General features: G+C 39.7%; 1 protein-coding gene across 1 annotated transcript; it reads left to right on the plus strand.

The window, feature by feature from the left end:
• Window positions 1-2,278: 2,278 nt before the first annotated feature.
• Window positions 2,279-21,353, plus strand: stk35 (serine/threonine kinase 35). The gene is made up of 3 exons (XM_008412998.3): window positions 2,279-3,108; window positions 6,091-6,899; window positions 18,085-21,353. The coding sequence occupies exons 1-2, from the start codon at window positions 2,586-2,588 to the stop codon at window positions 6,831-6,833; spliced, it is 1,266 nt and encodes a 421-aa protein (XP_008411220.1). The 5' UTR covers window positions 2,279-2,585; the 3' UTR covers window positions 6,834-6,899; window positions 18,085-21,353.
• The last annotated feature ends 3,753 nt before the right edge of the window (window positions 21,354-25,106 follow it).

The raw sequence follows: 25,106 nt of genomic DNA on the forward strand, positions 1-25,106 counted from the left end.
ATTGGCTTTAACCGAACTTATCGTTGGAAATTGTTGTGAAAACTAAACTTAAGCTAATTAAAAATGATTAAAGCCTCTTTATTTTCTGCTAAAGAAATAAAACATGACGCAGTTCAGCGCCCACTGTGAGTCCACAGAGCTGTGGACTCGGTTAGATTCCTGCTGATTTCAGTGGAGAGGTCTGAGCCTAGGTTAATTCCCCCTTTTGACAAGTTCCACAAATAAAGCTTTACTGGCTGCTGAGCTGTGACAGTGGACACATCGACTCTGGGAGAGCGAAAAGACTGGTATGCAGGACTCTGAATGCAGCACAGCAAGAAAGGATACAAAAGAAGGGATGGATTTATAGGTCTGTGGGGTTTTAGTTCTGCTGGCAAAAGCAAATGGTGAATAGAAGTCACCGTGATCCAGACAGTTCTGATGACTTTATGCAGCACCACACACGCAGATCGTTGAAACGGCACAAAACCAGATGTACACTCTAAAAAGTGTTTTTGGCTGTAGTTTATTTTATGGACTTGTTTACGTTAATCTCACTTATTTCATTTGGTTTAGTGATGACAACTTGCTTTTTTGTGTTCAATTAACTTAAAAGTTACAACTCCAACTTAATAAATTGAGTTGGATAAACTTAGTAAATTGACTTGAATTATCATAATATATTGAGTTTGATAAACTTAGTAAATTGAGTTGGATGGACATAATAACGGGGCTGCACAGTGGTGCAGTTGGTAGAGCTGTTGCCTTGTTGCTGCAAGGCAACAGCAAGAAGGTTCTGGGTTTGATTCCCGGCCCCAGTCTTTCTGCATGGAGTTTACATGTTCTCCCTGTGCATGTGTGGGTTTTCTCCGGGTACTCCGGTTTCCTCCCACAGTCCAAAAACATGACTGTCAGGTTAATTTGTCTGTCTAAATTGCCCCTAGGTGTGACTGTGTGTGTGAATGGTTGTGTGTCTCTGTGTTGCCCCACGACAGACTGGCGACCTGCCCAGGGTGACCCCGCCTCCCGCCCAGAACATCAGCTGGAGATGGGCACCAGCAACCCCCCCGACCCCACCAAGGGACAAGGGTGTAAGAAAATGGATGGATGGATGGACATAATAACTTGAGCCGGTTAAACTTAATAAGTTTGGTTGGATAAACTTAGTTGATTTACTTGTTACCAGTTGAAGCAATTCAATTAAGTTGGTTGAACTAATATCTTTTTACAGTGTAGGTGCCTTTTAGAGAAATCTGCTGGATGTTTTGTGATTGTAAAAAATATGAACTAGTTACATGTGACAGTGTTTTACATGGCTTTGGTTTGGATAAATACAAAGTAATGTCTGGTGATTTAATGGGTGTTTCAAACATATACTGGAGATTTTAATGTTATTGTTTAAGATTCAGGGTGATAATGCTGATACATGTATAAAATACATGTATCAGCATTTATGTTTTTTTTTCTTAAAATCTAGACTGAAACCAAAACTAACTGATTCAAGTGTTGAATCAAAACTAGTTGGCTATACTATCATTGTTTTGATGATTGTCATTTGATTTTACATTTTTAATAATACATGTAACTTCAGAGATGAGATTAGTTGGAGAAGCCAGGAAAATCTGTATGAATGAACTTAAATTTGCTTGAAGTTGCTGACATTTTTACAACAGGCTCATGTGTTATGTTGAGGAGGAGAGGGTTGACCTCAGCCTGAAACATTTATATTGTTCATCACCAGGTGAGGAAATGTGGTCAGGAATGCTACCTTGATCACAAAGGACATTTCCTTCACTGTGTTTTTATCACCTTCTTCCTTCTGGGAGAAACAAACAAACAAACAACCCCCCCCCCCCCCCCCCCCACCTCCGCTAACAAAAACGTTTAAATTATTTGTCCCCTCTCTAATAACGTCTCTAAACAATTATGCACAGGTAAATTGTCTTCATTTGGTTCTCTTAAACAATCTTTTGTACAAATGTGGGCTATATATATATTACTTACATGTTGTATTTTTACTATCTATCTGTCCATCCATCCATGCATGTGCAACCAGACGTGCAGTTATGTGACAGATTTAAAGCCGTGCATGCAGCATGCCTGAGTACACGTGCTCCCACCACCATGTTACAATTGGAGGACAGAACCATTTACGCTGGATAATAATTTATAACCCGGTGCAAACATGTGTTTCTTAACTTAAGTAGCAATTAGCTTGCTATTAATAACAATTGTTCGTTTCAAACTAAAACAAATACGGAGTTGTATGTTAGAGAGCTTTTTCTCTCTGCACCAATCAATGTGCGGCGGAGCTGCAGCCTAGCCACGCCTTCTGTTCTCTGTAAGAGCTGGAACATTTTGTTTAGGAAGCCCAAATATTTAGAACATCTGGACTGGCAGCCTGTGGCGCATCGGCAGGTTTATCGGCAACTTTTAATATTTTAACAGCTAGAAGCAAGTCTGACATTTTAGACAGGCAGAGGTTTAACTTCTCCAAACCTCGACCAGAAAGACGTAAGAACGGCCAACTTTTATTTGGTAAGAGTTTAAGTAATGACAGATAAACACGTAATCGCCTCATGTTTACTTTCAACAAAAAATAAGTTATGGATATATGCGACGGGAAGAGAAGAAGAAAGGTAAGCGGCGGAGTGCGGAGCTGCAGGCGCAGCGTGGCCGCCAAGATGAAGCGGGAGGCAGTGAAGGTCCTCCGCTCCCTCACAGTGGGGAACAACAACAAGCGTGCCGAGGCCATGGACGAGGAAGAGGACGAGGACTGCTTCTCTATCTCCTTCCTCCGGAGTGACCCCTCCAGGCCGGCGGCGGCCGTGTCTCCGCGGTACAGCCTGCTGCGGGAGGTGGGTCGGGGAAGCTACGGGGTGGTGTACGAGGCCGTGGCCCGGAGAACAGGGGCCAGGGTTGCGGTGAAGAGGCTCCAGTGCGACGCCCCAGAAAACGTCGAACTGGCATTGGCCGAGTTCTGGGCCCTGACGAGCCTGGAGAACCGACACCAGAATGTGGTTCAACTAGAGGAGTGCGTGCTGCAGCGGAACGGCCTGGCCCAGAAGATGAGCCACGGTAACAAGAAGTCCAAGCAGTATCTGCGGCTAGTGGAGACCTCCCTCAAAGGTATCTGTGCTTCTGCAAAACACACAGTGCTTAGACAAAGGCCTTGAAACCTGAAACAAGGGCCTGTAAATTGAGTTTATTTAGGAGCTAATGTGCTGACTGGTGTCAGCAACTTATAGCCAAACTTTGATGTTGTTGCTGCATAGAAAACTTCTGATTTAACCAATTGATTGGATGTAAGCAAGCACAAATAATTTTAGCCTGCATTACTAAAATTAGCTAAAAGCAATAACTATTTATCACTTTTCTGTATTTCAAAATAAAATGAAATTAGGACCTGCTGGTGCTAGCAGCTAACTCTGCACTCAAATTAAGTAGTTTGCATTTACATTTTTTTTTTTTACTGTAGTTGAAGGGAAAAGTTGTTCTGCTCCAGTGATATGGATTTCCTTCTGCAGCCTCCTGTCTGACAGTGATGTAACTGTACATCACCTAGAAGAACCACAGAGAGAACGCTGTGCTTCCTCCAGCGCAAACGAGAACACAGTGTACTACTTGGCGACATGTTAGAGACTTTCTTCCTGACTAAACACTTAGACGTTTAACATTAATGCTGCACCATAAACTCAAAAACTTAAAAAACCAGCCACAGAGTTATGATTCAGACGTTTTTCAGCTCAGGTCGGGGTTTCTACTTGACTTATTTATGTCCGCCTCTTCTGATATAGTTAGTGATTTTGCTGATCATACTATTTTCTATATTATAGATACTAACTCAATCTTTGCTAGTTCAATCTATGTTTCCAACTAAACCCAGCTGCTATGTTTACGACTCTTCTTTTAATAGCAGCGCGGTTATGTAAGTGTCACAGTTCCGGCTCTCTAAGTAAAATCCTTCAGCGTCATTGTTTCTAGACTTTGTGATGTAATAGAAAATAATAGATCACAGCCACAATGTTGAAGCCTTCAGCTTAAACATTTTAGTTTGTTTTGCTCTGATTCTCGTAAGTTTCAGAAATGTGAAGTAAAGAAGCAGACATGGCACGGTTCATGACAACCCCACAGTAATTATCACGACAGGTCAATGCGGGCAAGTGACATGGTTTCCTCCTCGTGTCATGAATCTAGTTTCACTGATGCCTCAGTCGCTGCTCCTTCATGAAATCAGTCTGGTCCCAAAGTGTTGTGTTTTTGTGCTGTAAGCTCAGCTGATTGCAGCGATATAGAGAGCTGTTCTGAATAAAACAGGTTCTATAACATTAAATCAACACACATCTTGGATCACACTACATCAAATCACAAATATCCAATTGATTTGTAAAGGACAGCAAGTTCTAAAGACCTGTGAAGGTCTTTAGCACTGGGCTGGATAAATAGTCATCATGTTCATCAGAAATGTACTGAAAGGTTTGTAGAGGTGATGTTTTAGTTGTATATTCAGTCCTTTGTAGAAACTATGAAACTGAAATTCTCATGGTATTAAAACATGAGTAAAACCCTGGTTACACTTTAAAATACAAAATATCTAACGTGATGGGGATCCAAACATTTACTCAACTTACAATTAATAGTTTATAAATGAACTCAATGGAACTAATTTTTGACCTAATAATGTCCAGTTAGGCCTGTGAGGTTCCTGTCTTATAAATATGTTTAAGTTTAATGTGACAACCACAATTTTCTGTTTTTTCAGTCAGTATGTGATACAGCTGACGCAAAAAATCAGCTTGTTTTTCTAAATTCAGTATGTTGTGAAAAGTTTAGCCCTTCATATTATAGAGGACATCCTGATACAAGAGAAAACTCTGGTTTTTAAGAAAATGGCTGCATATAAATTATTTTTTAGTCAATGAATGAGATCAATCAACTTTAGATTAACTCATTAATTGATAACTTGCGTCTCTCGCTTTAATGATACCAGATTTAGAAACGTACCTTTTTAAAACCACAACAGGTAACCAGCCAAGCCATAATCCATTCATAATTTAAGCTTTTATTTGGACACTGGCTGTTTCTTGAAGTAATTTCCACCATACTGGTTCTCTGCCTCTTATTTTCCTGCTGTCTATCCTGAAATTAACCCTTCAAAGTTTAAAAAGGTCAATATTCTGCTAAGTTATAGCTGGTATTTTCAACTACATAAAGGAGCTGTTAAAAGAATTTAATAAGTCAAGGTGGTGATTTTAGGAAAGCTGTTGCCATGCTGTTCAAGACTTGCATAAACCCAGAATAAAGCAGGGGAGGATCAACCTTTTGAAACACTGTCAGGACATGACTGGCTTTGCTCTTAGGTGGTGTAAAAGCAAACCAGTTCTTTTGTGGAACCAGTTAGAACTGGTTCCAACACTAGCTCTAGTGTTGAGCACTGGTACCACTGATGGAAAAGCCCAATTTCAATCAGTTTCAGTCCTCTTGAAAGAAAGTTTTTTTTTACATTAACAAATAAACAAAGAACCAACTTAAATGGGATCCTTGTTGATTTTTACTACCATCTTGTCACGTTAACAAGACTTTTCTCAAAGGGCTGACTGTACAACCGATCATCTGAGGAAGATGATTTCTGGTCCTTCAGTGCCTCACTAGACATGATTTATCTTCTGAAAAATTTTCAGACTTGTCAGTTGTTTGTTTTGTTTAGTTATGTTTTAATCAGTAAGTGAATGATGGGGTCAGTACTGGTGTGAAAAACGAAAAAGCAGTCTAAGGTAAAACTTTGAAAGACCTTGGGAAACTGGAGAAGTACTGGAAAATGTGCCTCCATGAAAGTAAGTAAATAAATCAATTGTGATCTTTCATGTAGAAGTGACTGAGTGAGTGGAGACTGGACATTTTTAAGTCATGGCATAAAACCTTGTCACTTTTAGCTTTCCTGGAAAATGCCATTGCTTTTAGATTTGTAGAAAGTTTTTTAGCGTTAATGCTGAGCTAATGTGAAAAGAGTTGTGTTCTTGTTTCTGAGCATTATTTGATTTTTGCTTTTTCAATTTGGACATTTTTGACTTTTAGAGTTGTAACAAAGTATTGTCTTCTTTTAATCCTAAGGTGAGCGCATCCTTGGTTACCCAGAGGAGCCATGCTACCTTTGGTTCGTCATGGAGTTCTGCGAAGGTGGGGACCTCAACCAGTACATCTTGTCTCGGCGACCCGACCCCCAGACCAACAGCAGCTTCATGCTCCAGCTAACAAGTGCCATTGCTTTCCTTCACAAGAACAACATTGTCCACCGGGACCTGAAGCCAGACAACATTCTCATCTCACAGAAATCTGGTTCACCTGTACTTAAGGTAGCAGACTTTGGCCTCAGTAAAGTTTGTGCTGGACTAACCTCCAAGAGCAGTGAAGAAGATCCTACAGCGAGAGCTGCTGGCAAAGGGAGCAACCAGTACAACACTGTCAACATCAACAAGTTCTGGTTATCGTCAGCTTGCGGCTCAGACTTCTATATGGCCCCGGAGGTTTGGGAGGGCCACTACACAGCTAAAGCTGACATCTTTGCCCTTGGCATCATCATTTGGGCAATGGTCGAACGAATCACGTTCATTGATGCAGAGTCGAAACGTGAACTACTGGGCACGTACGTTCGACAGGGCTCTGAGATCATTCCTGTTGGGGAAGCTCTGCTGGAGAACCCCAAGATGGTTCTGCACATCCCTCAGAAGGCCAGGAGCTCTATGACTGAAGGGGTAAAGAAGCTCCTTCTGGACATGCTTGCAGTAAACCCTCAGGACCGACCAGATGCTCTCCAACTGGAAATAAGAATGGATCAAGTCACTTTTGCTGCATGACAAACGCTTCTAAACCTTTCCTTTTTTACCCCAACCCATCCAAGAAGGGGCCCATTTCCTCTCCAGGTAGGCTGCCTCTCATTCTTCCATGTTAGTAATTAGAGGTGTACCGATCGATCGGCCTCTGATCATAATCGACCGATTTCCGTGAAAAAGTATGATTGGTGATCGCCGATCACTGTCTTTTGTAGCCGATCACCAAACCGATCACCTGTATCTCACTTTGCAGCCTGCGTGTGCAGCTGGTCTCCTCTTTCCTTCACACTGTGCAAGCACGCAGCAACAAATCCTAAACGATGTTGTGTGAAACTTTAAAGCTCAAAGTGAACGGGGACGTTTGCGTGTTGTGATGGAAAATTACCTTGAGTTGAAGCACGGGTCAAAAAGCATCAACACAACGAATCTAATATGACATTTAAAAAACAAACACTTGACGGAGTTTGGCTACATCGAGGCTCAATGCAGGAAAAAGAGACATCCGGGAGCGATCAGACAGCAGTCAGCAGGTGAAGCGGCGCACAACTACCAACAGTCAGAGTGTGATGGTCAGAGAGCAAATAAACCGAAAAATAATTTAAGTCTTTGGGCCAGTGTCTTTTCCACGCTGAGAGCGTGAATTCATTAAGTTCATCCAACTCGATTCATTGAGTTGTTTTAACTGAATTCATTAAGTGTGTTTAAAAATGACAAATTTAAGTCAGTCTTGCTCAAATCATTTAGTTTACTTCAAATAAAGAAGTAAACTAATAAATGATTTACTTTTTACCAGGGTTTTTTTTGGCTCAGGCGGCCTTTGAGAGTAGTTGGATAGGAAAGTGAATAATGACAGAGGAAGAAGACATGCAGCTAAGATCATCAGGCTGGAATCGAACTTGCGATGGCCACATTGAGGACTAATGTCTCTTTATGTGAGTTGGGCTCTACCCCTGCACCACCACAGCAGCCGGTCGGTACAGGATCTGTCCAGGTGAATCTTGTCATGATGTCAGACGTAGGATACGAACGCGGCATTGAACTTAATTGTTTCAAATGCACTTTTTATAGTGCTAGTTAATTTGAGTAAGTTTGTTTTGTAACTTTTAACTTGATTCAAATTAAGTTGTCATCACCAGAACAAATAAATTAAGAGAGATTAATGTAAATAAGTCCATAAAATGAACTACAGCCAAAAACACCTTTTAGCGTGTAAGGCTTCGAATATAGTCAAAAATAAAAATCGAAACTTCAACCTTTTTCTGTATTTTTTTTTTAATCCAGTTTCAAAGCTGGATAATTTTTTTTAAACTCAGGGTGTGGTAACCAGAGATCTGCCTATCATAAATGGAAGTTGGCATTTATGCTGCCACTGGGAATCAGGAAAGGTACAATCTGAGCCTGAGGCCAAACAGCCTTTGATTAGGTGTTAACACCTGGGATGTGTGAGTGAAGCCCGAAACAAGGTGTTGTCTCCAAATATCTTTAGCGTTGCATGCTCATTATGTGAAATACTCTTAACAGCAGGCTGTGAATAGGGCTGTGCCATTGTCAGGGACTACATGACAACTAACACAAAACAATGAAATAAATCCCAAAACTTGCAGGATAATAAAGAGGCAGGTTCACAAAGAGACTTGCAAATATGTTTGTACTCAAGTTTTTAGTTCATGTATTCATCTTTAGTCAGTTCAATAGGTGAACTCCCACTTTGCACATAAAGCAACGACTGGATTTGGCTCCTCCGTCACACACAGAAACACATCTACCAGTACCGCCACAATGCACTCCGCCACCCATTTGCTGAGCCTGGAATGGAGGTAAATTTATTTTTCGGTTTGTCTGTAAAGTTACACTTGCATTAAGCATCAACCACAGCACAGCCAAATGCTGTGTTCAGTCCATTCGCTCACCTGTATAAATACACCCGCCACGCGCTTCCCCGCCGTTCGCTAGGAACCGGCCACCAGGAAGCAACTCTGAGAGAAGAAAGGCTGTTGTACTCCATGCGTCTTACCAGTTACTTTACGGATGTTTATTGGTCCCCAGAAAAACAATCAATAGACATTATCAATCAATACATTTCCCCTGGACCAAACTTGAAAATTGGACATTATGCTGCAGATGATAATGTGCCTCTAGGAGTTTTAATAATCGAGGTACTTGAATCATTTGAGGAGTCGTTACAGCCCTACTTTCAGTAGATATCTGAGATACACTCTGACCTAAACTTTAATTCATTTATGTTGATATACAAGGTAAACAACTCCATGCAACAAAATAGGAGTGAAACAGTTTGAACATCATGATTATTGTTTGTGCATTCGTTTAGGTTATCAGCTTCAGTTAGTAGGTTAGTTATATAACTGATAATGCTGATAATCGTCCAAATTTTAAAATCTAAAGAGAGAGATTATTTAAATCTTGCATCTTGCACTTTGCTAAACACATTTAGCAAAAATGTGTTTGTGGTGGCAGCAATGCAGTAAAGTGTCCCTATAAGATCTTAATTGTCTCAGTTTGCTATTTGGAGCAGAAGCTGCCTGTATGACATCAAACTGCCGCTGAGTGGATGCTCAGCGACCCAAACCGGCCGCTGTTTGTTTGAACCTGAACTCTCCACTGACCAGGCCTGAGTTCTGGGTTTGCTTGGCAAATTAGCTCAGCGCTCCTTTCAGCCATTCTGTTAGCTCTTCATCACAATAGGCTGCTCACGCTGTGACATAACACCACCCAGCTGCTCAGGGCGGGGAGCGCTCGGGGCAGAGCAATCGGGATGTTTCGTTGCTGCCTCCAATTGGCCTCGTTCTCTTGTGGCACGATGGGATAGACGGTTACGCAACAGGCTAGCTCTGGTTCAGTTGATAAAGCTGTCATCTGTTGGAAAGAAGGATTAGTGATTAGTGTTGGAAAGAAGGGGAGGAGTGGCTGTTGGACCTGCTACTGGGGTGTTCGTGTCTGCAGCTGCTAAACTGAAGGGAGCTGACAACAGCAGGATGAACACAGCTAAACCTGCGAGGCATGATGGAACAACAAGCCTGGTTTTATTTCTCTTGTATTATGCAGAATCTACCACTCAGTCACACAAAGAACATTTTGAAGAATTAAATCATGAGGATAAAGTCAAAATAAAATGCATACATTCAGTGTGTATATGCATATATACATTTATTTTTAAATATGCATGTATATACGAAAATACACATCCAGTACTTGCATGCATGGTTACACAATAAACATCTACATAACAGTATAAGCTTTTATCATTTTATATTTTAAGGCTCTTTTAAAGAAAGAACATAATTAAAAATCATCATTCAATTCATTCCACAGTTTCACACCAATAACTGCAACACATCTAAACTTTACCTCTTTTTTTCTCTAACAAACCTCACAAATTATATTTATTCTCTCTTAACTTAAATGATTTCTGAGTATCAGAAGGAAGATTTTTGTTCAACGGTTTATACCAGTATTTTCAGTGTTTTTATATGTACAATGTCTTTACATTTAAAAGTATTACTTTGAATAAAAAGATAGTTGGTTCACAAAATCCCATTTATTAATAAGCCTAAAAGCTATTTTTTGTAACTTAACTAATATATCAATGGTTGTTGTGCTTGCATTTTCCCAAACTTCTGAGCAATATGACAAATAGGGAATAACCAAGGAGGAGTGTACAACATTCAAGCCTTTAACATTTATTGAATCTTAAATTTTAAACAACATTCCAATAGTTATAACAATTTTATTTAATATATTCAACATGAGGCTTCCAACTGAGTTTGTTGTCTAGAATGATCCCTTCAAGATTTTCTGATAAACTATCAGTTTCAACTCCATTTATTTAAAACTTTGCATTATTATAGATCCAATTACCAGAAAGTATACATTTAGTTTTTTTTTAATTTCATGATAAATTTTATAAGAAACCACTTTTTCAGCTCCTTTTTCACTATGCGACTCAGAACATGAGAATATTGTGAAAAAGCTATAAAACTTGTATACTATTCATTCATCCTCTCTGGCCATTTTCATGTAATCTCAGTGATCATGGTTTACATGGTTTCTTATTGCACATCAGAGCCCAGCAGCCACCAGTGAACTCCATACATGTGGTGGATGTTTCTTGCTGAGGTCGGAGGTCAAGCTGATGTGAAACACCAGTTCTGCTCTGCAGCACACACACAGAGCTGTGTAATCTTTTTTATTTAAAGTGATTATTGTATAGTTTTGGCAGTTTTTGTCTCTTTCTTGGTGGCAGTTCCTTCTGTCCCCCGCTGCCTCCCTGCACAGATGTTAACAGCACATGGCACTGGAAGTGAGAGCGTTGACCTGCACAAACCATTATCCGGCTGGAACACAGTGAGATAAATGGTAAAACAGTTTAATGGACCTTCAGTTAAGACCATTTGCCTTGAAGAATTTTAAATATTGAGGTCCTGGAGTCATTAAATGAATCGTATCGGCCCCATCGGTAACTAATATTTGTGTTTTACTGTGTTTGGGGGCTTTTAAAGTCCTCTTATAGTGAAAAAGTCATTCATAGAGCTGCCTTTAGGTGAAATCAGAATATTGAAAATCATGTGCATGTTTTTATTTTGACGTCCACCTGACCAGACCTCAAACTCTCATCTGATTCCTCTGCTGGACAGCGAGTGTTGCTGGTTCAAGGCTTATGGAGACTTTGGTTGGGAACATTTTGTCCTCTCGCTGCGTGCCAGGCTTACGCCTCTCTGTCTTAAACAGGCCAGAGCTCTGACAGCTCCTCTCTTTCTCTGTGTATACTCATTACTTCAGGAATCAAATTTTTTTTTTTTGTTTAATTGACAGCACTGACAATCGTTCTACAAGTTGAGGCATTTTACAGCCCAGAGCGGTTCTAATGCACATGCCAATGCCTCCAAGGCTTTGCTGCTTCGCAGTTCAATGCTCAAAAGCATTTAAAAACAGGATTCCGATAATTCAGACTTTCTGATGGTACTCCTCTGAAGGACGCTGTATTGTACAACATGTTCTGAACAGCAGTTGGGGAACCAGAGGGAGGCACCTTTCTGGGATCTGGGAGTGTCCATCACGTTTGTGCCCATAGGATGCTTGTAAAAGTCTGGGTTCAGTGATTGGGGAGGCTGTAAAAAAATTTTTTCTTCTGGGATTCAGAGCCAGTTACGCAATCAAGCTGTTGCATAACTGGTCGACTAAAACACCTCAGTGTGTTTTTGTTTATCAAGACGTTTAACAGAATTGAGCAGAAAACTCACAAAAATAGATTTCTAAATCTATAGCGTTATAAGTTGTGGTAAAATGAATCAGACTTAAATCAAGCCTGGTCAGAAATTGTATCTATTATCTCTTCTTTCTCCATAAAAATGTACAGCTCCTGGATAGTAGAGGCATAACCGTGACTATGCCGTGCTTTAGAATAACATTTGTCCACATCTTTTCCAGTCTGCTGTCCTCATTCATGGTGACTGTGTTGGATCTAATTGGTTTACACGTCTCAATCCCCTTTAAGTCGAACGGATCTGTCCCATGCTTTGTGTGGATGTATTGTCCTGCCTTTGTGATGTTAATGGGATCATTTTGTGAATAATAAAGCAGAAAAGCCGTCTCTCTAGGTGTAAATAATTGATGAAAAGGGGCGCTGGCAGCATCTGCTGAAATAAGGAGGGAAGACCTATGTCTCTGCTGAGTGTTTAAACTGGAAAGATTATTGTACATTTTCATGCTTTTAATGTTCAGCTAAAAAAAAAAAAAAAAAGCTAGATTGTGTTTGCAGTTGCTTCTGCCCTAAAAATTAAATGGAATAATCTGATTTTTTTTTCTTTTGTCAACATATAGCTTGTCCATTGAGTTTACCAGTCTTTTTTTCCCTATAGTTAAGAAATAAGTGACTCAACACTTATTGCCTGGTTTTACTTACACTTGTATAAAAAGTAGTTGCATTTTTCTGCCAAGAAGATCCTACATTTTGTAAACATTACAACATGAATATTGGTTCAAAACCCAGGTATGACATAAGATGGCAACAGTCATAATTTGACATTGTGAGAATGAAAAGGGTAGAGTGTCTGTTCTGGGTCGGGGAAGAGGTCCTGCCCCAAGTGAAGTAGTTCAAGTATCTCAGGATCTTGTTCACAAATGAATGAATGAAAATTGGAGCAGCGTTTGTAGTAAAGCGGGCGCTGTAATAGTCTGTCATGGTGAAGAGAGAGCTGAGTCAAAAGGCTTGATTTTTTGATCAATCTGTTTTCTCTACTTGAGCTGCTTCCCCCGCGACCCGACGCCTGATCAGCAGAAGAAAATGGATGAGATTTTCCCAGTGCAATAAAAATGTAATTTTGAGTGAAAGTGTAACAGTTTTGTTGTGATCTAGTTGTTTGTTTACACGTCTCTCACGCCGGATCGTTTTGAAACCAGATCTCCGACGGAGGCGTCTGCAGGCGTGAAAGCACCCAGGCGCAGAATGAACGATTGCAGGGTTCATTCTACACATGCATAGGTAGATAACAAAAACAATGGCTGACAGCATTGTGCTTTGCTCTACTACTTAACCTATTCAGTTCAACACAATCCCTGCTGAAGAATAGATCTGTGTTGCTTGGTTGGATGGGTTGCTGTTTACGATGAGGTGGAAGCGAGTGAAATGGAAGCTAAGAGTTAAACGTGCATGCATTTTCAATGATGTACAAAAATCCTAGCGCCATTTAGCGGCTTGGCATGAACAATACTGCTGACTTAAGGCGTCTCGATGGTCTCAACATGGAGCTTTTCCCCAATCAACATCCAACAATACCAGCGTTTTCCAGACGGTGGTCTCGTGGAGACGCAGCCTTTAGATTAGGACTTCCAGCTGTGAAATACACTTGAAGTGTGAGATGAACTGGAACATCTCTTTTTAATTTGAAAGCCTCTTATTTGTATGCTAATGATGCTAATGGTTCCCTTCATTTCCATTAGTGGAGGAGTGTTGGCTTTCCTGCTGGCTCTGTTGTTTTGAGGTGGTAAAACATGCAAATCAACACATTTCATCAGCATTTCTATGAAACTGCTGATGATGTAAACTTGGCTTCATACCATTGAAAGGCTGGTGACGCAGAACATTGTCATAAGCAAATTTAAACGCAGGTAAGAGGGAATACCATTTTTGCAAATGTCCTCTTCCACTTTTTCTTATTTGGGCTTCTTTGGTTGTTCTCCAATAATTTCCTCTTAAACAAAAGACATTTGAAGCATTACGTCAGAACTGATCAGGTCAGGCATTAGTTTCAGACATGAGCAAGACCAGTTTATTGGAGGAAAGAGACAGTAGTCTGAACATCTGACAATGCTAATCTTGATGCTTACTGAAGAACTCTTTGCAGGTGATCAGACTGTGACTGGTGTTTACCTAAAATAATTAAAATGTTCCTGAAGCTGTTTTAATCGCTGCTGAAACTTACGGTCTGTTGGAGACGGTCTTGTTTTTCTGTTGGGAAGAAGTGAACTAAGCCAAAAGTTGATGTATTTTAATATATCCTCAAATTTGATTTTTAGTATCTGGGTTGTTTGTGTGCACTCTGTGTGTTTTTTCTCTATTGACAGATTTAAACAAAAACTAAGCCCACATTTAGAGGTGTTAGACTAGAAATTCTGAGTCAGCAGTACGGAGTGGATGCTGTAGTTTTGGTTGAGGCTCCCCAGCTCGCATGCCTCCTGCTGAGCTTGTGTTCCTAACATGTGCACTGCTGTTATGCAACCTGTAAAAGGGGAACGAGCCGCTGCATGTCAGCCGCTGGGCTATTCTTAGAGCCGAACGCTGAACCCAACATGGATGCAGGTTCAGCAAGATTCCCTCCAGGAACAAACTGCGGCTGAGACTCTACCCCACAATAACACTTGGTCTTCTTCCCTTCTGTTCAAGCAATGCCACATATCCTATTGATTCCACACATACTAATGCATGATGAATTTAGCATTTTGGTGATACAGTGGGGAAAATAAGTATTTAGTCAGTCACCAATTGTGCAAGTTCTCCCACTTAAAAAGATGAGAGAGGCCTGTAATTGACATCATAGGTAGACCTCAACTATGAGAGACAAAATGTGAAAAAAATTTGAGAAAATCATTTTGTCTGAATTTTAAAGAATTTATTTGCAAATAATGGTGGAAAATAAGTATTTGGTCACCTACAAACAAGCAAGATTTCTGGCTGTCACAGACCTGTAACTTCTTTTTAAGAGGCTCCTCTTTCCCCCACTCATTACCTGTATTAATGGCACCAGTTTGAAGTCGTTAACAGTATAAAAGACACCTGCCCACAACCTCAAACAGTCACACTCCAAACTCCACTATGGTGAAGACGAAAGAGCTGTCGGAGGACACCAGAAACCGAATTGTAGACCTGCACCAGGCTGGGAAGACTGAATCTGCAATAGGCAAACAGCTTGGTGTGAAGAAATCTACTGTGGGAGCAATAATCAGAAAATGGAAGACCTACAAGACCACTACTAATCTCCCTCGATCTGGGGCTCCACGCAAGATCTCAGCCCATGGGGTCAGAATGATCACAAGAACGGTGAGGAAAAATCCCAGAACCACAAGGGGGAATCTAGCGAATGACCTGCAGAAAGCTGGGACCAATGTTACAAAGGCTACCATCAGCAACACACTACGACGCCAGGGACTCAGATCTTGCAGTGCCAGACGTGTCCCCCTGCTTAAGCCAGTCCATATCCAGGCACGTCTGAAGTTTGATAGAGAGCATTTGGATGTTCCAGAAGAGTATTGGGAGAATGTCATATGGTCAGATGAAACCAAAGTAGAACTATTTGGTAAAAACACAACTCGTCGTGTTTGGAGGAAAGTGAATGCGGAGTTGCATCCAAAGAACACCATACCAACTGTGAAGCATGGGGGTGGCAACATCATGCTTTGGGGCTGTTTCTCTTCAAAGGGACCAGGACGACTGATCCGTGTACATGAAAGAATGAATGGGGCCATGTATTGTGAGATTTTGGGTGCAAACCTCCTTCCATCAGCAAGGGCAATGAAGATGAAACGTGGCTGGGTCTTTCAGCATGACAATGATCCAAGCACACTGCCAGGGCAACAAAGGAGTGGCTTCGTAAGAAACATTTCAAAGTCCTGGAGTGGCCTAGCCAGTCTCCCGATCTCAACCCCATCGAAAACCTTTGGAGGGAGTTGAAAGTCCGTGTTGCCCGCCGACAGCCCCAAAACATCACTGCTCTAGAGGAGATCTGCATGGAGGAATGGGCCAACATACCAGCAACAGTGTGTGCCAACCTTGTGAAGACTTACAGAAAACGTTTGACCTCTGTCATTGCCAACAAAGGATATACAACAAAGTATTGAGATGAACTTTTGTTATTGACCAAATACTTATTTTCCACCATTATTTGCAAATAAATTCTTTAAAATTCAGACAAAATGATTTTCTCAAATTTTTTTTCACATTTTGTCTCTCATAGTTGAGGTCTACCTATGATGTCAATTACAGGCCTCTCTCATCTTTTTAAGTGGGAGAACTTGCACAATTGGTGACTGACTAAATACTTATTTTCCCCACTGTATATGGTGCCAATACTTGTACAGTTGGTTAGGACCATTCTAAACTCGTTATTAGGTATGTGGCCTATGCATGCAACAAATTTAAATGTTTGTTAAAAAAAAAAAAATGTCTATACCCAGATGTTTCAGAAAATAATTTCACGTGAAAATGTAGATGATTTTACTCTGGAATATTGAAATCTCTTCATATGTAAGTGGATGTTTCATCTATACCTTTAGATGTATTTGACAATTTTCTCTGTCAGTCACTGTTGTCCAGCAACACCGTCTTTGGAGATGTTCTGGAGAGATCAAACCTATATCTGTTTATGTTTTGTGAAACCATGGTTTGAAAGTTTTGTCTGAACATCAACTGAGAACAACACAGAGCAGCTCTCACAATGCTAATGAGGAACACGAAGTCCATTGTCTTCATGGAGCATGAAGTCCAAAACTTTGTTGACATTCCGCTAAAAAAACCCACAATTTCATAATTGTGGGGTTGTAATTAAACAACAAACACAATTAAAATAACATGTGAATAAGTTTGTTCACGAAATAAAAACCCTGCCGCGCCATGATGCTCCAACTACTTCCTGTTGTCATCTTCATGGTTTGCCCCAGTGACAATATCCGATTGTTGATCACATGACTCGTGATTTAAAAAAAAAGTGCTTCCATTGCAGTTTTACAAAATAAACTACTTTTGATACATCTGAAAAAAAACCCCACTTTGTTCTATCGCAAAAACTTTTATTGAGAAACATGTTCTGTGGAAACTGTTTCCATTAAGCAAATTAACTTTTGTTATTCTAATTTGCGTAATTTTAAGGCCAATGGAAACGCAGCTGTCTTGTTCTTTCTGTACATATATTACTGTATATTTATATATAAGTGAATCTATATACATATTTTCTTTGTACCTTTTTCACCTACCAAGGGGTATGATATGAATTATTTCTTTTATAGGGCTCAAAATAAACAACCTGGAGCTTGCCTTTGAATATGTAGGATTTTCTAAAATTACTGTGCGATTAGACTAGATATATACACAAACATTATAGCTGAATAACTGGACAGACTTGTGGTTGGTGGATATCATCTCACCCTATACCAGAAACAAAACCAGTTCTAGAAATGTAAACCAGATATTACAATTTTAAATATTAAACGTCTAAACAAATCCTAAATGCACAAGGTGTTGCAGTTTCTTTAGTTGAACCTACAGCAAATCCCAACATCGGTTCAATGAACAGAAAACAGGACATTTGTCCAAGAAGGTGATTCCAGTGCAGCTGCTCCTTCCTGAAGTCGTCACTTCCCACTGCTGCTCCTCTGCAGGAGAATAGTGGAGCAACCTGGGACTTACTTTGATGTCATGTCCTTGTTCAGTTTTGATTTTGAATAACTACAAAGAATAAAAAGGAAACCAAAGATGGATATCGAAGCATCATTTAAAACCTCTTTTTACCACATTAGAGGGAAACCTCTCTGTCTGTGAAAAAAAAAGATTTTTGCTAAGTAAACTCACAGAGCTCAAGGTTTTGAGGAATAAAAATGTAACTATGGTTTTGGATACTGAATGAGACGAAGCAAAGCTGAAGGTGGATTGTAAAAGTTGGATTTCTTCTGTCGTAAAGAGATTCTTTGAGAGCAGGAACTGACAGCCTCAAAAGTAACTGTGTGTGTCGTCGCCTCTTTCTGACTTCTTCACTCTGTTTCTCTGCAGACTTGTCGTCTCCATGGCCGTGGACGGAAAAAGGACTGACAACCTGAAATGTGAAGACTCGTGATCTAGAACTGAGGCTGCAAGACAAACTGGAGCATTATTCCAAACCTCTGGGGCAGAAAAATATGCAAATAAACTCGTTACAATCTCATTTTTATTTTCTATTAGCTTACTGGGGAGATGGACAATGTCAGAGTGCTGGCTGGATCAGAAAGCAGCTTTCATTTTGTAATCTAGTTTGTTTTGAGTTTGTTCTTAACTTTTGTACTGTACTGAACTATGAGGCAGGTTAGCCGTGTTCTCACTGATTAAAGCATTCGTGGGAGTAATAACTCTGAAGATTAGATGACTGCTACCCTCAAACATCCCTGTGCCTTTAAGAAGATTCACCCCCCCCCCCCCCCCCCCCCCCCGAGTCAACTGGATCTGCAGGAGAATTCATCCTAAAGGTTCTGAACCGAGATGCGAACCTGAGAAGTCTGCGAACGTGTGAAGTTTCAGGCTAGCAAAATGTGCAAACACTTTTGTTTCTAATGTTGTGACACTTTTTGAATGATTCATCATTCAAAAAGTGATGAATCACATCAAGCGGGTATGATATCAGAGGAGACGGTGAGGGGTCTCTTGGAGTTCAACACTGAGGTGCAATTAGGAATCAGAAAAATCTCCCAGAAGCTTAAATACAGAGAACGACAGCGATGTGTGTTGATAATGATCTGCGCCACATTCCAGAGGCAGAAGGATGAAGATCTAATGGGTTTTCAGAGTTGAGATGAACTCGTCATATCAGGCCTTTCAACCTGTGCAGGTGTAACCAAACAAGAGAGTTTAAACTCATCTTAATGGGCATTACTTCCTGTTCAAACCAAAGAGCCCCTCATGGACAAAGTGCACACGGTTTTTCTTTGCCATAAGAGTTCTTCATGACCAAGGAATCGGTTTCTGATTATTTTTTTCCAGCGCTAGCACATGTTTTAGCAACTGAATGTTATTTTTGTTGAGGTTGAGTGTGGCATTTTGGACAGGCGGACAAAAAACCTCTATATACATTAGAAAATGTGCAGATTTCAGCCATTTCCAGCATTGCACCTTTTATATTTTCAAGCTTGTAACGGGTTTGGATGGTGTGAAGTGGGTTACTTTGTAGCTTTTACACGTGATCAGTATTGAGTCTTCAAATATTTCACTGTCCGCTGCCATTTGGGGGTTTCTTCAGGAAATTGGAAGCTGTACCATCTGAGAATGATCATAAAGGCACACGGAGACACTCGACCTTTTCTCTGGCTCCTTCCCTCTTATTGAAGTGATTTGAACTCTTTCGGTTGTAGCCTGCTGACTGGTTAGACAGGAAATCAACGGTTGGACTTGTCTGCTATAGAGCCCTAAAGGTAAATGAAAAATCCAGAGCTTGAAGGACTTCCAGGGAAATATGACTGAACAAACAGCCTGCAGAGAGGGAGAGAGAGCACGAAATGTCACCAGCCTCTCTTTGGGACATGAGTGTCCTTCAGTGACTTGGCTCTGCAGCCACAGCAGTTCTGAGACTTGTTCTAGTTCTTCTGTAGCATGAGCCTACCTCGTGCTTAACACTCGTCACCCTCAACTGTCTGTAATAACGTCTTAGGTGTGAGGATAGGATGCACAGTGGCTGAGTAGGAAAGCATCTTTCCTCTGTCTTATTCTTCCTTCTGTGGTTATGGCCGGTAGCCAACACCCGTCTTTTCCCCAGAGTTTTGACTAAAAGTACATCTCACCTACAAGCCACAGTATGTTCATTTAAAAACTACAGCTCCAATAAGGGTTTTTACCAGGACTTTATCTAAAGGCAGATGGTGGTATTTAACCCCCCTCTGGGTACATCTGGATGCTCAGACTGGCATGAGATCGACAGGAAGATTGAAAATCATATGTAGATTAATTCTGCATGGAAGTCTGAGAAGGCTGCTTTTGTTCTGAAAGGCTTCTGTAGTTGTTGGGGAAGCTACGATGGGCTTCAGAAGGCCACACTGAAGTCAACGACTGATCCAGAATGTACCGTAGTTAAGTCTATAAGCTCAGGTTGTTGAGAACAGCAAGTAAATTGCATAAAAGCTGCAGTATGTAACTCATAAAAATATTTTTAATATGCATTTAAAACTGTCACCATGTCGTGAAAGTATGTTATGAGACAGTCTGTTAAAAGATTGATCTCCTCCACCTCCTTGTGCTGCTGTTGCCGTCTGAAGAAATGAACTCCTCCCGATCAAAAGCGACCAATCAGAGCCAGGAGGAGGGTCTTAGCGCTAATGGCGGGAAGATAACTAACCGGTACAATAAAACCGTTTATCCGCCGTCATGGTGGCTATGCTATCAAGTCTTAGTATTCACAGGAGGCTCTGCTAATGGGGAGAAGCTGTTGATTGATGGCGCCAACACCTGTCTCCAGGTTCGGATTAGTTGTTTCTAGTTAGCATTGAGAGAAGGCAGGAAAACTTTGTCCCCCCCCCCCCACACAGATTATCACACCATCACGACTTGGTGACAGTTTCAACAGATATGTAACAAAATATTTTTTTTTATATATAAAAGTTACATACTGCAGCTTTTAATTTCTCAGCCTGGCGGGTCATGTTTTCCTGCTCAGCTCTAACAGTGTGTTTGCTCTCAGTAACTTGTGTGGTCAAAATGGCAGCAGCTGGTTCTGCATTAAATATTGAGAGTGTGAAATGAAGTGACATCTGGTAGTAAAATGAAATGTCTAACTCTTACGGGAGCTGTAGATGTTAAAGGGTACCAAACATCAAACTGTGAAGGTTTCAGTTCTACGATGTAATAGAGCTATATTTTTTTTAGTTAATTTTTATTTTTTTTTTTTACTTGTGAGGTATTAATTCTGTCCTCTGTTTTGTGTTTCATCTTTATAGCCTCCAAACCAGGTGAAAGGTCTTAGTTCATGTCACAGTTTGTGCTCACTTTCTCTGCTGCTGTTTTTCCATGTACCTTTTTTGCAGAATATTGATAACTTCACTTGAACACTATGCAACAAAAGATTTAATTGCCTCACTATAAATGCTGCACAGAGCCACACCCTCCTCGAACTCTTGTGGATGATATCTTGAACTCTTTCCATGTTTTAGTGTGTACAGAATTGTCTTTCAGGTGTAAAATAGCAACTTTTTTTGTTGTTGTTAATAAAGCTGACAGGAGCCATTAGATGTTTGAGGAAAGCATCTGTTATTTTGCTGTAAATATATTTGACAACTTTTCTGCAAATAAAAGCTTAAAACGTGTATTTGTGGAAGTTGGTGTGTGATTCGGTGATGACATCCGAGCCTGGCAAGCAGAAGATTGGTTTGTTTTACAGAGACTGTGACCAGCAGTGTGTTTTCAAGCAACAGGAGGTTGAATTCCCGCTGGATTAATTCAGTTTTATCTGCCTAGAAATACCAGACGGCCTTTGATCTTATCAAGCTAAATCCATCCTGCAGTCTGGAAATTGTTTTCAAATGCAAATGGAAGATCTTTTCCAGATTCCATCAGTCGTTCAGGCTGCATTTAAATGTTTAGAAAACATTATTTACGCACTCTCATACTCTAATTAAAGCAATAGAATCCAATACGATTAAATTCAATTTTTCTATGATTTACTTTGAAGTTAAATTTGAATTACAGCCATGGTCCAAAGAAACGATCCAGTTCATTTAAATCATTTCTTAATGTCTTTCAAATCAAGTTCATATATAATCATACAATTCCGTCTTTATTCAGTTCAATTCCTTCTGGTTTATTAAAACCAAGGCCATAAATAGAGCAGCTGACATGTCTGCAGATCCCACACACCCTGGATACAACTGTCTGGACTTTTACCTCAGGGCAGCACCACAGAGATGGTTTATCCCCGAGATTGTCTGGTGAACACTTAATAGTAAGTGTGTCCAAATTAATAAATTTAGCCTGGTCTTCCTGTTGCAATGCAAAAAATAAGTAGAAAAAGTTATTTATTCATATTTGAGATTTTCTTCCTGAAAGAAAAGCAGAACAGAATTGAAGTCACATTACTTGCTTGTGTGCTCAACTTGGTGAATAAAGCCAATTCTGATGAATTTATTGAAATCAAAATGCAGTTATCTTATGACCAATTCAATTCTCTTTATTCATATATTGCCAATTCACAACAAATGTCATCTTGAGGCAATTTTTGATAACAAAAATAAATTACAATTAAATCATACATTCTAATTGACTGTAGTTCAATTTGGAGAGACTCAAACGGAGAAAGAAAGCGATTAAAAGAGACAAAATGAACATGAAAATAAACAAAGTCCTTTGGCGTTCAGGCCCCAGCCGGGGATGTCGAGCTGGACTTCGATAAGCTCGATGAACATTCCTGATGCAGCATAGGAATGTAGACCCCTGGGGCCTGTACTGGTGGCGGCGGTCGGAGGAAGATGAGGCCTGAGAACCAGGAGCAGAAGGTGGAGATGGAGCCCAAACGATGATTGGCTGGAGCGAGGCTTGGACTAGCGCTGATAGGTCCAGGTTGCAGAGAGGGAGGTGCTGATTGATGAAGCAGGTGTGACTATAGTCTTCCAGACTGAAGTTTTGTCAAGACTCCTTTTGTCAAATCACATTAAATTCAGCTTATTTAAATTAGTTTAAAAAAGTTTCTCCAGCAGATCATTGACTCATTGAATTGGAGCGTTTACTCCTCCTATATGGAGTGAAAATAGTCTCAAAATATCTGTGCGTGTGTAAAAAGATTTGTGCGTGTGTAAAATGATTTGTGTGTGCGTAACAGAATTTGTGCTGTGCAGGATTTGTGCATGCGTAAAAAGATCTGTGTGTGTGTGTAAATATCTGTGCATGTTTAATACTCGATTTGTAAAATGCACAAATCATTTTACACACGCACAAATCTTTTTACACACGCACAGATATTTTGAGACTATTTTCTCTCCATATTGGCAGCTGTGCAGCGACATTTGGAGGGGCAGGGGCTCAAAGTTAAAAAGGGAAACATTGATCTTAAAACACAGTACAACATAGCAACAACCCATATTAATCAAGAATCTAGTATTTAATTGGATCATACTATATCATTGTCATCATGTGGGAACAATGCAAAGCAAATATAGTCTATGTTTCTATGATTTAAAAAAAAACTCTCTTTCTTTTTCTCACTGTTTATTTAATGTCACATGCTGTTTTTATTTTAATTATGTAAAGCACTTTGAAATGCCTTGCTGCTGAAATGTGCTATACAAATAAAATTTGATTGATTGATTGATTGATTGATTGATTGATTGATTGATTGATTGATTGATTGATTGATTGATTGATTGATAGATAGTAACTACATATGTTATCGTATCAAAATTTCAATCTTGTTGAAATTATACGCTCCAAAAAGTATAATTATGAATATTCTCTCTGGTTTGAAGCTTTGGAGTATAACAAACTATGCAAGCACTGAGCACATGTTTAAATATACATATAGAAACATATTATTCAGATTGTATTGTTACGTCTTGCCACTCCTGACAAACGATGAAGAGATATTTTCAAAGTGATTCAATAAAAAATAAATCTGTATATCTTGGTTTTTAGTCTTCAGCTTCTCACAAATTTAGTATCATAGGTATGACTAGATCCATTTCTGCCACACATTTTCAGTCTGAAAGCAGGATTTAATGTCTTTAGTTCCCAAAACTTTTAATACTTGTATGGAGTTAAATTTGTTTCACAATTATTCAATCAAAAACCCGAATCTCAAATAAAAAAATAAAATAAAATTGTGATCAAAACTTTTGGAACTGTAATGATTTTATTAAAAACAAAAAACATTTTAGTTTTAATTTTTTTAATTATTTTTTTTATTATAATCTCAAATTTTTGTCTCATGAAGTTAAAAAGTTATTTGCAAAATATAAACCTTTATTTGAGCGTGTCAGAAATCTTTGGTTGCCTCCTTTGGGACATGGGGAATTTCTTTTTCCATTTGTGTTTCCTCGCAAACATAAGCGTTACATCGCAATAGGTTCTGCGTTTTCTCTCAATAATGTACTAATTAGTTCATGGGGCATAATTGAATTCTGTAAGGCTTTCTTATGTGGCCATTGTACTTTCTGCTATATGGTTTCCGTGAAGTTTTATGTATATTAATATCTTGTTGTGAAATATGTGAAGTTTCATCTTTTTCTTTAGGATATAAATGCATCACAAACCTACGATATAAACAGAAACTTTCCGTAAAAAGGAAAGAAATAAAAGAATACTTCCAAACTATTTGGACCATTTCTGAGTTATTTTCACGGGGTAATAAGTCATCTGACAGTTTTGATTGTGTCTCTTTTGTGTTGGTTGTCTGAACGGTGTAAAGGAATGTTTTCATGTTCAGTTCCATCTTAACTATGCAAACAGACATAAACATGCAGTGAATAAATCGATTTTCAATCAGTTTTTTTTTTGCACCAAAGAGTTAAGAGTGAACACTGAGGCTCTTTAAATGTGTATACATTTGAAATTTTAAATTGACATTTGTGACTGTATACAAAATAGACCAGCAAATATTGCAGTAAGCATGATGTGAGGGAACGCAAAATTTTGAGAGGTAACGCAAAAGAATTTTTTTTTCTCCATGTCCCCCTAGAAGGCTCCGTACATTACCGCCACCATCTGGTCTGGAGTGTGAACTGCAGCTAATGCCATTCACTGATAGAATTTACATCTGAAAATGGTTTGGATAAATATAGCCTCCGTGTTTTAGTTAAAGAACTGAGAAAAACAGATCATATTCGGAGAAATGTGAAACTGAAGATAACTTCTATATTTAGTATTAAGGACATGCTTAGTGTTTTTATTGTAGAACCTCTGTGTCAAAAATGTCTGGGTTCGATTCCCGGCCTGGGATCTTTCTGCATGGAGTTTGCATGTTCTCCCTGTGCATGCGTGGGTTTTCTCCGGGTACTCCGGTTTCCTCCCACGGTCCACAAACATGACTGTCAGGTTAATTGGCCTCTCCAAATTGCCCCTAGGTCTGAGTG

The sequence above is a fragment of the Poecilia reticulata genome, chromosome 7 (assembly GCF_904066995.2).
Source record: "Poecilia reticulata chromosome 7, P_reticulata-male-v2, whole genome shotgun sequence".
Classification (NCBI taxonomy): Eukaryota; Metazoa; Chordata; class Actinopteri; order Cyprinodontiformes; family Poeciliidae; genus Poecilia; species Poecilia reticulata.

What these genes read in the sequence shown, in the direction of transcription:
- stk35 (XM_008412998.3), top strand. Translation starts at nt 2,586, where the DNA reads ATGGATATATGCGACGGGAAGAGAAGAAGAAAGGTAAGCGGCGGAGTG. An exon ending in AGTGGAGACCTCCCTCAAAG is followed by an intron (nt 3,109 to 6,090) that starts GTATCTGTGCTT and finishes TTTAATCCTAAG; the next exon opens with GTGAGCGCATCCTTGGTTAC.